This window comes from Tamandua tetradactyla, chromosome 3 (assembly GCF_023851605.1).
Source record: "Tamandua tetradactyla isolate mTamTet1 chromosome 3, mTamTet1.pri, whole genome shotgun sequence".
In the NCBI taxonomy this organism is placed as follows: domain Eukaryota; kingdom Metazoa; phylum Chordata; class Mammalia; order Pilosa; family Myrmecophagidae; genus Tamandua; species Tamandua tetradactyla.
Genome location: NC_135329.1, coordinates 79,911,804 through 79,926,770, shown reverse-complemented (window position 1 = coordinate 79,926,770; position 14,967 = coordinate 79,911,804). Strand labels below are relative to the sequence as shown.

The following is a 14,967-nucleotide window of genomic DNA, read 5'->3' as shown; positions in this document are numbered from 1 at the left end:
AGAGCCAAAAACATCCTGAAAAAGAAAAATGAAGTTGGAGGACTCTCACTTCCTGACTTTGAAGCATACTAATAAGCTACAGTGGTAAAAAAAAAAAAAAAAAAGTAGTAATACAGCATAAAGATAGTCATATTGACCAATGGAATCAAACAGAGAGTTCGAAAATAGACCCTCACATCTATGATCAACTGATTTTTGACAAGGCTGCCAGGTCCATTCAACTGGGACAGAACAGCCTCTTCAACAAATCATGCTGGGAGAACTGCATATCCATATCTAAAAGAATGAAAGATGACCCCTATCTAATATCTTATACAAAAATTAACTCAAAATGGATTAAAGACCTAAATATAAAAGCTAGAACCATAAAACTAAATAAAATGTCGAGAAGCATCCTTAAGATCATGTGCTAGGAGGTGGTTTTTTAGACCTTATTTCCAAAGCACAGACAACAGAAAAGATAGATAAATGTGACCATTTCAAAACTGAATACTTTTGTGCTTCGAAGCACTTTGTCAAGAAGGTGAAAAGGCAGTCTACTCAATAGGAGAAAATATCTGGAAACCACATATCTGATAAGGGTTTAATATTCAAAATATATAAAGAGATCCTATAGTTCAACAATGACAAGACAAACAACGCAATTTAAAAATGAGCAAAAGACTTGAATATTTTGACATTCCTCCAAAGAGGATATAATAAATGGCTAAAAAACACATGAAAAATGTTCAAAATCACTAGCTATTAGGAAAATGAAAATCAAAACTACAATGAGATTATCATTTTACACCTACTAGAATGGCCACTAGTAAAAAACAAAACAATACAAAACAAAACAGAAAACTGCTATCTATATTAAAAGGATGTGAGGAAACAGGCACACTTATTTACTGTTGGTGAGAATGTGGAATGGTACAGGCCCTGTGAAAGTCAGTTTGACGGTTCCTTAGGAAGCTAAGTATAGAAACGCTATAAATCCAGCAATCTCATTTATATACTCAGAAGAACTGAAAGCAAGAATGTGAGCACACACTTGCACACCAATGTTCATAGCAGCATTATTCACAATTGCCAAAAGACAGAAACAACCCAGGTGTGCATCAACCGATGAATGGATAAGCAAAATGTGGTATATACACAGTATGATAGAATATAATGCAGCGGTAAGAAGAAATGTGTGATTACATGGATAAGACTTGAGGACATTATATTGAGTGAAGTCAGACACAAATGGACAAATATTGTATGATCTCATTAATATAAACTAAATATAACTAGCAAACTCATGGTGGTTAATATCTAAAACCTAGGTCACCAGAAGATAGAATGAGGGCAGAGAATGGGGAGCTGATTTTTAATTTGTACAGATTATATAACAACATTCATTGTAAATGTTTGGAAATGGATGGAGGTGACAGTGGCACATCAGAGGGTAATTAACAGTGATGATACGTGTGTGCAACTGAAGTTGTAAGGGAAAGTCTAGGGTCAAGTATGTCACTGCAAGGAAAGCCAGAGGATGACACATGAGACTGTATAATATACTGAACCCTCATCAGGGTGAAAATATTCTAGAATCAATTGTGGTGGCAAATGCACAACTCTGTGAATATACTAGGAGACACAGATTGTACACTTTAGATGGCTTGTATGGTATGTGAATGTATCTCAATAAAACTGCCTTAAAACAAAAAATAAACAACATACGGCTCAATAAAGCCCAAAATATTTACAATTTGGCCTTTTACAGAAAAAGTTTATTGACCCCTGAGTTATTCTATCATGGCTAGAAGTAGAAGTTAGTATCTGCTTTGGGGCCTTATAAAATTAAGTAATTGCGAGAGAATTCTATTTTCTACCAGGAACATAAATTTGCTCTATTATTACTATCAAATAATTGGGCTCCTACAACATGTCAACATTCACTACTAGAGGACCAGGAACCCTATGTGTTCTAGTTTGCTAGCTGCCGACACCAAAGATGCATTGGCTTTCAATAAAAGGGGATTTATTTAGTTAACGTATAGATCTTCAGAGGAAAGGCAGCTAACTTTCAAGTGAGGTTCTTTCTCACGTGGGAAGGCACAGGGCGATCTCTATAAGCCTTCTCTCCGGGCCTCTGGGTTCCTTTCCCTGGGGTGATTCCTTTTTGCATCTCCAAAGGCATCGGCTGAGCTGCAGAGTGCTGAGATGAGATATGCTGAGCTGCTTGGGCTGTGCTCTCTCATTTAAGCATCAGCCAATTAATTCATTGCAGAAGGCATGCCTCCTAGCCAACTGCGGATGTAATCAACAACAGATGAGGTTCACATGCCATTGGCTCATGTCCACAGCAATAGAACTAGGCACTTTCACCTGACCAAGTTGACACCTGACCCTAACTACCACACTATGGTTTTCTTCATATAGATTCTTATACTATTTACCTCAGGAAACTATTTACTTTACTCATACACGACCATCACCAAACTTCTCCAATGACTACCTTACCCTTATTCTGTAGAATTTTGCATAGTTATCAGAAAAGAAAGAAAATGCAGAAAGGTTAATGTAAGTTATAGTTCATCAAGTTAGTGTTACAGATGTGTTGAAACACAACATATGCCATACAGTCCATGATAAAATGTATCTAATATAACAGAAACTTTTCAAAAAAAATAAATGCACCACAAAAATTTTAAGAATCAGTAATCCTTTCATAAGAACACGAGAAATAAACACAGCTCTAATTAAATATGAATACATTAGTGTATTAGTTAGGGTTCTCTAGAGAAACAGAATCAACAGGGAACACTTGCAAATATAAAATTTATGAAAGTGTCTCACGTGACCGTAGGAATGCAGAGTCCAAAATCCACAGGGCCGGCTCCGAAGCCGATGACTCCAATGGATGGTCTGGATGAACTCCACAGGAGAGGCTCACCAGCCAAAGCAGGAATGCAACCTGTCTCCTCTGAGTTCTCCTTAAAAGGCTTCCCATGATTGCATTTAGCATCACTAATTGCAGAAGACACTCCCCTTTGGCTGATTACAAATGGAATCAGCTGTGGATGTAGCTGACGTGATCATGACCTAATCCTATGAAATGTCCTCATTGCAACAGACAGGCCAGCGCTTGCCCAATCAGATGAACAGGTACCACAACCTGGCTAAGCTGACAACTGTCCCTAACCATGACAATTAGTTATCTACTAATATATAACAAATTACTGCAAACTTAGAGGCCTAAAACAGTAATAAACATTTATTATCTTATGGATATTTAGGGTCAGGAATTTGGGAGGGTCTCAGCTGAGAGGTTCTGGCTCAGAGTCTATTATGAGGTTATAGACAGTGTATTGGCTGAGATTAGTCATCATAAGGCTCTACTAAGGCCAGAGGATGTTGCAGACAGGGGTCATTCACATAGGTACTGGCGGGTAGTTCCTTGCCTTGTGGACTTCTTCATAAGATTACCTGAGTGCCCAGCCAACATAGCAGCTGGCTTTCCCCAAGTGAGTGATAACAAACAAGAGAAGACAAAGTGGCAACGGCAATATTTTTTATAACTTACTCTCAGAAGTCACACAACTTAATTTCTGTGATATCCTACTGGTTATACAGGTCAACCCTCTTTAATGTGGAAAGGGCCACACATATCAGGAGGCAAAGAACGCTGGGGGTCATTTAGAATGCCAGCTAGCACAATAAGTAAAAGCTTCAATACATATAAAACAATTAGAGTTTTCTAGATAATAATGGATTAAAAATATATAAATAATAGGGGGAACAAATGTTAAAATAAATCAGGTAGAGGGAAATACTAGTGGTCAATGAGAGGGAGGGGTAAGGGGTATGGTATGTATGAGTTTTCTCTTTTTATTTCTTTTTCTGGAGTGACGTAAATGTTCTGAGAAACGATCACGGTGATGAATATACAACTATGTAATAATATTGTGAGCCACTGATTGCACACCAAGTATGGAATGTTCATACGTTAAGAAGGTTTGTACTGTATGTTGATTGATTTTATTAATAAAAATTATAATTTTCTAGATAATAAATAGTTTCAAATTCCCAAGTTATCTGATTCTGCCAGCAAAGTACGTCTATAGGATAATATCTTACCGACCACCATTAGTGTGAACTCGAAACCTTTTTTTACGGATTTTCTGTGCACTTGATTGGGAAGATTTGCAAATCCAACATAGCCAGGAGTTTCAGGATTCACAAACTGAGTTTGCTGCTGCTAAAATGAGATTTTAAAAAAATAGAGAAAAATACCTCATCAGTTGTTTTTAAATGTAATTATTTAGGTCTGTGATAACATTAAGTTCTAAAAAATTGCAAAAATATTATATGTACATCAACACTTCCAAAAAAGTCATACCTTTATTAGAAAAGTGATGGTATTTGCTTAAGAACATTTACCAAAGAAAAAACCAATCCAAAATTTAACATTTGGTAATTATTATCCTTCTAGCAATGCAGCATAGCATTATATTAGAAGGTGTATGTTTAATTTTCCTAAGAGCCATTTCAAATTTTGACTTGAGAAATACCTATGGGTTTAAATCAATCAAGTTTACAAAGTAACATCACAATTGACAGTGGAACCATTCAGCAAACTTAGCTAAAGAACAGCTTCCAAAAGAAATACTTCCTGTACATCAGGTGAGATGCATTTGTGGAGAAGTATCTGGGAAAAGTCTTTCTTGCTATATCCTAGTTCTATGGAACAGAGCCTCAATAAGCAGGCAATTTAAGGGCAGGGATGTTGAGTATTCAAGCTTCAGAGACCCAAAGAAAAGAAGACTAAGATCAGAGCTGACTATACCTAAGCATCAATATTCCTGGATAAAGTGAGTAGTACAGTTATAGAACCCAGGTAGTGCATATTGGCATTCACTGTATAACTCTTACCAATTTTCATTATGTTTGGAAATATTTAATAATATATTCAGAAAAGTAAAATAAGCTATTATTGATGCAAGATTTCACAAAAATTTGCCATTGAACAACACCTGGTAGTACTTTAGCCTGATACAAGAAAAGACTGGTCAAGTAAAAAGTAGCTCTGTTCAAAAGAACACTATACAACTATTAATATTTAATGAAAATGAAAAGAAATTTTAAATCTCAAAAATGATACCTCAATTGATACAGTAACTGAAAAGGACAAGATATAAAATAGTATTTACTTTAGGATTACCTTTTGAAAACATATATTCAACACACATACGCAGGTTTTTATGAAAAGAATATCCACCACACGGTGAACAGTAGTAGTTACTTCTAGAAGGTAGAATTATGCTAATTTAAAAATTTTCTTTTTTGTTTATCTGGGTCCCATACTATTCGTATAATTAACAGTTAATAATTTTATAAAAAAGTAAAACTAGAAATTGGTATGACTATGCATCTGATAGCAATGAATGCTCATAGATGCAAAAAATAAAATGCAAAAAATCTTAAAATTTTAACCACAAGTTCTGCTTTTCTAAGGATATGTCTTCTAGAACAAATGGGCTCAAGGCTCTGGGTTAATATACTAAGTAGAAACCAATTTATCAAGCCTACAGCTGCTTCAATTTCATCATACATTATTAGAATTTTAAATTATATGATTGGGAATGATCTAAGGAGGCCAAGCAGAGTTTTACCGATGCTTTTTAGGAAAAAGAAAATGGAAACCTGAAAAAAAAGAGAAAGTCAAAGCTTTAAGGATGACAAATTAGAATTTATCTAGTCTTAATAAATCGAATTTATCAGTTGTACTAAAAACAATGAATCATATAAATACAGCAAATGTTGGAAATCTTGACTGTAAACAGTCTGAAAACGTAAAGCCATTTTTTTCCTCATACTGCGGGTTCATGAATGAGGTGTGGTCTCTTACCTTGGACATTGTTAGCGAAGTTCCGTCAATCTGTTAAAAAAAAGTACACATGTAGTCACACACATACAGATTTTTAATTTAGCATGAAATGACCAGCAAAAGACTTACACATAAGTCATTAGTAGTCTACTTTACTCAGCTTCCCAATTACAAATATTTCCCCAGAAATGATGAAGTAATCTCATCAGAAAGATAAAATTAAACATAAGAAATTAAGAGGCCGATGACCATATATACATATGTACTTATATTCCATGTTTTTAATAAAATTCAGTACTATTATATGTTGGACACAAGGGACACACGGAAGGGACACATTCCCCATCCTCCAGAATCAGGGACTTTGCTTTTTCTGAAACTCTCAGAGAAGAAATATCCTTCTATTAAGTACTGTGACCTGAACCCATCTGCCATCTTGTGGAGATTCCTGGCATTATTTACAAGCTAGGCTTTGATATTGTTTGGGTCATGTTGAGAAATGTGAAATACACTTTTAAGAAAAGGAGAAAAGACCAATGGGACCTAGTGCTTGAGAAGTATGACAGCTTTTTAAATCCAAATTTCAGAAACCCTGAAGCTTTGGGAAATGTGGAATCTGCTAACTAAAATCTTAAGTAACCATATCAAAAGATACACCAGTAGACAAATTTGATTCTCTCTGAAGCTTAGAAAATTATTAGAAAGCTTCTTTGTCTCCCTATCTGTTTCAAGGCAAAGTCCAACATTCCTGAATTCTGTCATTGGAAGTTTCCTTTTGGAATGGAAATGGCTCCATCTGCCTCTGAAGGATGGTTTGGTTGTACCTAGAAAAGAGATCTGCAGGACTGATAAACCTTTAACCTTATGGTATTGTATCTCATGTACGATCTAATTTATAGTCTTGGTTCTCTTCCTTAGTGGCCAATGTGAGCCCCACTCTCAAGCGTCTGAAGGGAAAGGGAAGAGGTCTTAGGGGGTAATAGTTAAAATACAGTTTTCAAACTGCTTCTTGCTATGAAAAATCATTACTAAGGGCAAGAACAGGGAGTACTAGATGAAGCATAGGGCTCAAAATAAGAACTACTGACTAAGAAGGCAGATAAAACTAAACTCAATCCAATCTAGAAGGATGGGGCCCCATCTGTGTTTGTCCCATTTTCCCAGCTCCCACAAAGAGCCAAACAGGTAAGGTGCAGAAGGAGGAGGAAACAATAATATGAACAACAAAAAAAGATTTCTATAGGAAAGACACAGTATTGGAAGGTTTATTTTTCTGGAACTAAAAACCATGCTTTTCAAACTAAAACTCTACTCTGGTAGCTGAATCGAAAGGTCACAGTTGAGACATAAAATGTGATTTGGAACAGAAATATAAGAAATCACAAAATACAAAGCAAAAATAGAGACCAACGGAAATCACAGGTAAAAGATGAGAGCTTTGGAGGAGAAATCTAGGAAACCTACATTTTTAACAATACCAAAAAGAGAAAAAGGATTAGATGGAGGAAAAGAAAATAATAACAGAAAATTTCTGAGCAGAACAAAGACCAACCATTGGGAGGTTAAGTGATATATAGGGATATCCTGGGGAAGATTCTATTAACAGTCTAGAATTAAAACTATTAAATTACTCCGCAAAACCTAACAGTAGAGGGTAAGAGCGACAGCATAGAAGTAAAACTTTCTAAAAGGAGAGCTGGAAGAGTCAGATAGAATAGCAATGATCTTGGCTGAGGAAACAAAGATGTGTCTGATTATGAAGAAAAGGAAAGTAACCAATCAAGAAAAAGCACATGGGAAATTCCAACTTAAGAGGAAAAAATGGAACAAGTAGGAATTTAATTGAACCAGCAAAAATATGGAAAAAAAGAGGAAACAAATAAAATGAAAAGTAATTATAAATTAAGACAAGAAGCATAAAACTCAAGAATTTAAGTCATTAGCCTAAATGCGAAAGAATCAAATTCTCTCCTTTTAGAGACAGACTGGGTTTAAAACCAAACAACAAAAAGAACGTACAAAACCCCCAGTTATATGCTATATGGAAAAAATATACTTAAAGTGGTGAAGAACAGCTGGAAAGAAAGGGACAGGCTAAATGGATATACTAGAGGAACACAAAGGGAAGCAGAGAAATTATTATCAGTCAAGGTGAGACAAGGCAAAAAGTACTAAACAAAAGGGACATTACGTAGTAGTGATAAAAGGAAAAATTTATAAAGTAGATATAACATTCGTAATCCTGTGTATACAAATAATTACAATAATCCAATACCTTACAGCAGATGAATATGTAAGGCAAAGACTGAAAATTAAGAAGTGAATTTGATAAAAATACAATTCAACTGTGATACCTGGACATGCATGCTTCTCTCATAATTGGATAGATTCAGTAAAACAAGAATAAGGGTAGAAAAGTACTGAACAATATAATCAACAAACTTAATTTAATACTACAGACAACCAAGTCAATAGAATAAAATGAAGAAAACAATTTAAAAATTATTATGTACCAGACAATGAAAATCTAAACAAATTTGAAAGGAGAATTTTACAATTAATGTTCTCTAATTATGATCTGGTAAATCTAGAAAAATAATAAATAACCCCCAATTATTTGGGCCATTCCTGGGTAACTCTTAGATCAAGGAGAGTAACAAAAGCAAAATCACAAGCTATTTAGAAAAGCAATGGAAAGAACGCAAAAACAAAAGCTATCGGGCACAGGAAAAGCTTCATAGAAAAAGCTTTACAGGAACAGATTAGAATTTGGGTTTTATATAATATTAAAGAACACAAAGAGAAAAACTGAAATTAAGAGAACTAAAATGGATAAGTAAATCTAAAAGCTGGTGTGTCTGAAACAAATTCCTTACAAGCCCAATCAAGGGGAAAAAAGCAAAGGCAGAAAATAAGGTATAATTACAAACACAGGAGATAACATATGTAACATGATGGCCACAAATTTGAGAATGAAGCAGAAATTGATGATTTCCTAGCTACTCTAAGTTATTAAAACTGAACCCAAAACTAGAATACCATTTAACAGCTGATTAAAGATTAATCAATGAAATGGGGACCAAGATCTGACAGAACTAGAGCTGAATGCTCTCATTTAAATATTGTAAACCATTACCATAAAAAAGAAAAACACTTCAATTGATCTCTTTAAGACACTGCAGATTCAATAACAAACTCAATGGTATCCAAAAAGAAAACTGTAGTTCAATTTCACGTATAAATGTAAAAATTCTAAATAAAATATTACCTAGCAATTAGATTTCAGAAACGAACCAAAAGAATCCATATAAGCCATCATAACAAATAAAACGCGTAAACCAAACATGAATAGATGTTGAGGAGGTGTATGATAAAATTCAGCAACCAATACTGATGTAAACACTAAGTAATCAATATGAGCTGAAGGAAACTACGTTAATGTAATTAAGATCATTTTTAAAAACCAATGGCAAATGCTAGTCTCTGAAAAATGGAATGCTAAATATATTCAAATTACAATAAGCAATTAGGCTGTGATGTCCATAGTCACCATATTTACTATTTATTTCAAAATACTTATGAAAAATTTCAAATGTAAACAAAAATAGACTAACAAAAGTCTCACATACCACCTATCCTCTCAACAATTATCAACAATTACTAACTCAAAGCTAATACTGTTTCATCTATTTCCCCACTTCCACCTTCTATAGCTGGATTACTGTGAAGCAAATATTAGAAATAACATTTCATCAGTAAATATTACAGTATGAATAGTTAAAAATAAGGATTCAAAAATGACACAATTATCATACTTAAAGAAAATTAACAGTATAATTTATATCAAATATCCAGTATTGATATTTTTGTCTCATTACTTAAATTTTTATTCTTCATCTGAATCAAGATCTAGATATCGCAATTTCATCATGACTATTCGATACTACCTTGTTGAGGTTAGTGATGCAGAGAAACATGAGGGAAATGAAATAATTAATGAAAATTTATTTTCATGATTAATGAAAATAGTTTGGCTAAAAAAGAATTCTAGAATAAGAGAATGTGGTAAGGTGGCTGGACAGTAGATACGTATAAGATATATCAGTAGTTTCTATAATAATTACCAAAGAATAGAAATGGGAGAAAATGTCATTTACAATAGTTTAAAAGAGTTTGATACGTGTTATGATTACACAATTTTAGGTTTTTACTTCTAACTGCTCTAAGATACTGGAAACTTTAAAAGAGATATCAATTTAATGATTCAGCATTCATAATCACTTGTTAAATTCTATCTTCACTGTATAACTCCACTATCACCTCTGATCTTTCCATTCCTCTCTTTAGGGGTTTTTGGGCTATGGCTATTCTAACTCTTCCATGTTGGAAGGAGTTGTAACTAATATGGGGTAGGGAGATGGGCTGGGCCCTCTAGGTTTCAGGACTTTTCTGGACCAAGGACCCATCTGGAGGTTGTACGTTACTGGAAAGTTACTCTATTGCATGGAACTCTTGTGGAATCTTACATAATGCCCTAGGTGTTCTTTAGGATTGGCTGGAATGGTCCTGGTTGGGGGTTAGCAGGTTATGATAGGTAGCAAGGTCTAACTGAAGCTTGCGGAAAAAGAGGAACCTCCAGAGTAGCCTTCTGACTCTATTTCAACTCTCTCTGCCACTGAAACTTTCTCAGTTACACTTCTTTTCCCGCTTTTGGTCAGGATGGAATTGTCGATCGCATGGTGCCATGGCTAGATCCATCCCTAGGAGTCATCTCCCATGTCACCAGGGAGACTTTCAACCCTGGATGTCATGGGTGTGACTTTTTTTTTTAAAGAACTGTATAAAATGACTTTCATGTTCCCATGGAAGAATAAATGCTAAGGAGAGGAGAGTGCTCATCACCTCTTATCCTGTTCAGTAGGGCTGAGGGTATTTCATGAGAGAGAAGGGTGACTTTCATGCCTGTCAGTTCCCTCCCACTCAAGACCTATCCTGAGGCATCAAGGATAATGATTCTATTTGGGAAAATAGAATACCATTATTGGAATAGGCTAGGAGATCTTAAAGGACATTTTAACTCTGTGTTAAGTTTACTAAGTTTCAGTTTTCTTCTGCAGTATAACTTCAATACACTAGGACAACTTAAGTTATTATTCAACCAATGTAAAATCAAAGTTGAAAGAGGAAAGTTGAACCTCTGGAGTATGCCCAGTTTTCAGTGAGAAAGCCTTGATCCAGCAACACAGATTGTTGAGCAGTGTGAATAATCTAAGCCTTTGGGTGCACTCCAATCAGATGCCCTAAACCTCAAAAATGAACATCTTATTATTTCAGGTTGAGCTCATTCGAGATGCCATGATTATTTAAATTTTTTATCATTGACCTGCTTCTGTCTTCCAAAGAGCAACACACTCATCCCAAATCACATATAAGAAACCAAATTTTCTAAAACTAAAGAATGAGGGAGACAAAGAACAGACAGATAAAACTGACTTTTAGTTTTGTAATGTAGGACCCTGAAGGTCCATAATCCCTTACCCCAAATCTTTGGGACTGGATGGGTTTTGAATTCAGATTCTTTGGATTTTAAGAAGGTAACACAGTACATGTGCAGCCTACCACAGAACAACCTTCAGTGGGGTCCAGAGATGCAAGGAACATAGCAATATGCACTTTGAGTGAAAACAAATACAACCCAGGCTACTGTGGAACACTAAAACAAATCTTGAAGCATGACAATGATTTATTTGTATCATTCAAGAATTATCTGCAGACCTACTATGTGCTGGTCCCTGTAAAGGGCAATGGATAGTAGCCAGCTCAATCCATCCCCTGTCCCTCACAAGGCTAAGGGGTTAAAAGATAAAGGGTTGGTACAGGGCCCAGTGGCTGCCAGGCAAACAACTAATCCTCACTGGAGGGATCTAATTCAAGCCAAGGCCACACACCAGAGCAGTAAAAGGCAGAAAAGGTGCAGCAGTGAAGGCCAAAGGTGAGGAAGACCACATCAACTGTTTAGGGAAAGTGGCCTGTCTTTGTGTAGGGATGGTATGGACAGGCGTGAGGTCAGAAAGGTAGGAGGCCACATCTCCGAGGGTACTATGGGCCACATCACTTTTTCAGAAGGGCTACAGTAGCCACAGGCTTGAACGGTTATCCTTCAGCTCTCTGTACAAATGGCGAGACCCCTCTTCACTCTCCTTCTGCCCCTCCCTCATATTAACCCTGTCTAGTCTCTGCTTCAACGCCACTGCAGAAGTAAATTCCACAGCGTAGAGGCCTTATCGGCTTGTCCACTGCCCACCACACATTCAATAACGAACGCCTCGATGACCACTTCAAGCTTAATTAAAGGCAATAAATGTCTCTTGAGGGGTTACTTTCTGCCAATAGCAGAAACAAGGGCTCTTAAGGTTTGGAAATACTGACAGGAACTGGCTTAACACGTCATACACGTTTTTAGGATAAAAGATCTCACACACACACACACACAAAAGTGACAAGATGGCCACCCTGCTTAAAAGAGCCTGGTAAGACTTCATATTTTTCCTTAAGGCCTTTCACCCAAATTTCCCTAGCCACGGCAGCGGCTGGGGGTATCCAAGACCCCAAGCCTTCTATTTAGGATGTGCAAAGCGACTCCCAGAATTTGGGGCGGGTGCACATAGGCCCGGTGGGTGCGACCCAGGGGCCACCAAGCAACCCAGGGTGCGGCCACCCCTCCCCCCTCCCCCCTCCCGCTCCCCTCTCCCACAGCGGCTGAGCGACCGCCACCCCCGCGCGGCCCTGAGGCCCGGACGAGCGGGCACCCTCCCCAAGGGGCCAGGGCCAGCGGGGACAGCCCCGAGCCTTCTCGGGAGTGCCGAGGCACAGCATGCCCACCAAAGCGGCGGGACCAAAAACGCAACACTCACCGCAGACAACCGATGATCAGGCGCCAACTGACCGCGCCACGGCCCCGCCCAGCGCCAGCGACCAGCTCGCGCCCGGCCCCGCCCGGCGTGCTGTCGGCCTGCGTCACCACGTTGCCCCGCCCCTTGCCAACTCTTGTCCCAACACAGTCTGTCCTCCCCCCTCCCCCACGCCCCAGCTTCCGAATACGCAGGCGTAAATCCGTCAGGGTTTTGCGCCTCTGCGCAGGCGCTGAGCCCCTCCCACGGCCGTTGGACATATAGAGGCTGGGGGTGGGGGGGAGGTCAAGCGTAGCCTCTTCTCCTTTACCAAGATGGCGGCTTGTCCCTGTTTCGCCACAGTTCCTACCTTATGAGCCTGGTTTCCTTACGCTAATAAGAGTGGAACAGGTAATGTGATCCTTTGCCTTGCGGGTAACTAGAATGGGGGGAAAGGCGTTTCTTTAGAAGGAGTCAAGTGACTGAGGAGAGGCGGACGGGGGAGGGTGGTAGGAGTGTGGATCGATCTCGGGGAGGGGGGCGTCTTCGCTCTGGGCCTCTCCTCCAGAAAGATGGCGGCAGCACCGAGCTGGGAGGGCTGGGACGGCGCTAGCTGAGGGAAGACGACCGGCTGAGCAGAGCTACTCTGGTCTTGGGCAGCCGTCGTCTCGATGGTACCAAGCCTCGCCCGGATTGGCGGCGCGCGTGTCACGTGGGGCTGGCGGGCCACTCCATCGACCATAGAGTTGGGCATCTGTCCCGGGGGACGTGGCTTCTTTGCTCCGGCTCTTTGCCCACTGCTGGGCCTGCCGCCGGGATCTGAGGGCGAACGGGATGCCTGCGGACTCCGGCCCCTCGCCGGCCCCTTACTTTTCTCTCATGGTCTGGGGCGCGTGGTGAGGCCCTGGGAGGGCCCGCTTCCTCACGTGTTCGGAAATGGGACGGTGCAATGTCCTGCTGAGGCCTTGCCAGGACGGGAGCGGGGCTAGCCCGCGCCTGGGGTTTGCGTCCCCGGCTCGGGCTGTCCGGGCCCCCACGCCACCACCCCTTACTCTCGTGTGACCTGGAGGCCTTCCAATACCACTCGTGCAGGAAGCTTTTCTAGATTATCCCTGAAAGGAAACACATTTTTGGAGTCTCTGCGGGTGACAGACATAGTGTTGAGAACCTGAAACTGTCTCTGACACAGGAATATTTTAAGATTATGTTTGTGCTCAGCAGCTTTTGCACACTGTGTAGGTGCTCAAGGCTGGCTGCTGTGTATCCTCTTCCATGCGACTCAGAAAATGAGCGCGTCAGACCTACCCGTGTAGAACCAAGAGAAAATGGAATTATGTTTTGTTTAGTAAACAATGCTTATAGTCAAATGAAACGTCTAAGGGTATGTATACGTTTTTAGTAACGGGTTTACTTGCCTTTCAGTTTGGCACTTTATCATGTGTCCTAAGATTCATAGGATAATCGGACTCTTTCTTGTCACTAAGTGTCTGTTAAGATAGGGCAAGTCACCATTAGGATTTTGTTTGAGGCGGTTGGTACCGCTGTACTACGTTGATAAGTTCGTTTTCAGAAGCAAACCTGGGACAGTGAAAAATGTAGGTGAAACCTAGTGTCTAGGGGCTTTATATTTTGATCATTTGAACACTTATAAGTACCACCAAGCTAAATTCGTTAAGTAGATTTAACAATGGATACTTGGAAGCAGTGTTTTAAAGTAATTGAGAAGGTGTTTAGTTAAGAATGGCTTCCATCATTTGTACTTAGAGCCCTGGGTCTGAAACCTATGGCAAGGTCTTAAGCTCTGGAGAAAACTAAGCATTCTCTCTCGAATCTTCAGATACAACGTTTGAAAGCCAATGAGGGTTAACCTTTACTCCACCTACCATTATGTATCAGCAAGCACTGTTGATACAACATAAGGGACTTACCTCACCTTTTCTGGAATCAAGTTAAAGTTACTTGGGTAAAATTTACATTGAGTACAAGGAGAGCACTTCTAGGGTGAAGTCAACCCAGGTTCCTTAGTGCCTCTGTGCAGAGGCTGACTTATGTTGCCTTCTCTGGTGGCCAAACTGACTTCTCTGTGGCCTGAGGGGGGTACTTCTTGACTCATTAGTGTTTTTCCCTTTATTTTGTTGCTTTGGAGTTTTGATTGTCTGAGCCTCATGGCCTCACTTCTTCAGTAGTTTAATTAAAAAACATTTATTGTCAACTGCTGAG

General features: G+C 39.0%; 2 protein-coding genes across 5 annotated transcripts in view; one reads left to right on the top strand and one right to left on the bottom strand.

Annotated features, from left to right (window-relative positions):
- The window catches only part of SEPTIN2 (septin 2), a 49,460-nt gene extending 36,602 nt beyond the window's left edge, over positions 1-12,858 (bottom strand). For 2 of the 3 annotated variants that reach the window (XM_077153343.1, XM_077153345.1), the window contains exons 1-3: positions 12,772-12,858; positions 5,879-5,908; positions 4,108-4,228 (exon numbers count right to left, since the gene is read on the bottom strand). In XM_077153343.1, the coding sequence (XP_077009458.1) occupies positions 4,108-4,228; positions 5,879-5,887 (130 nt within the window). In that variant the 5' untranslated portion in view covers positions 5,888-5,908; positions 12,772-12,858. The remainder of the gene's footprint in view (positions 1-4,107; positions 4,229-5,878; positions 5,909-12,771) is intronic. The other variant, XM_077153344.1, reaches the window with a different exon arrangement.
- A 111-nt stretch (positions 12,859-12,969) lies between these two features.
- HDLBP (high density lipoprotein binding protein) overlaps positions 12,970-14,967 on the top strand; it is a 106,963-nt gene continuing 104,965 nt past the window's right edge. For both annotated transcript variants that reach the window (XM_077153339.1, XM_077153340.1), the window contains exon 1: positions 12,970-13,158. The gene's annotated coding sequence lies outside the window, so the exon portion shown is untranslated. The remainder of the gene's footprint in view (positions 13,159-14,967) is intronic.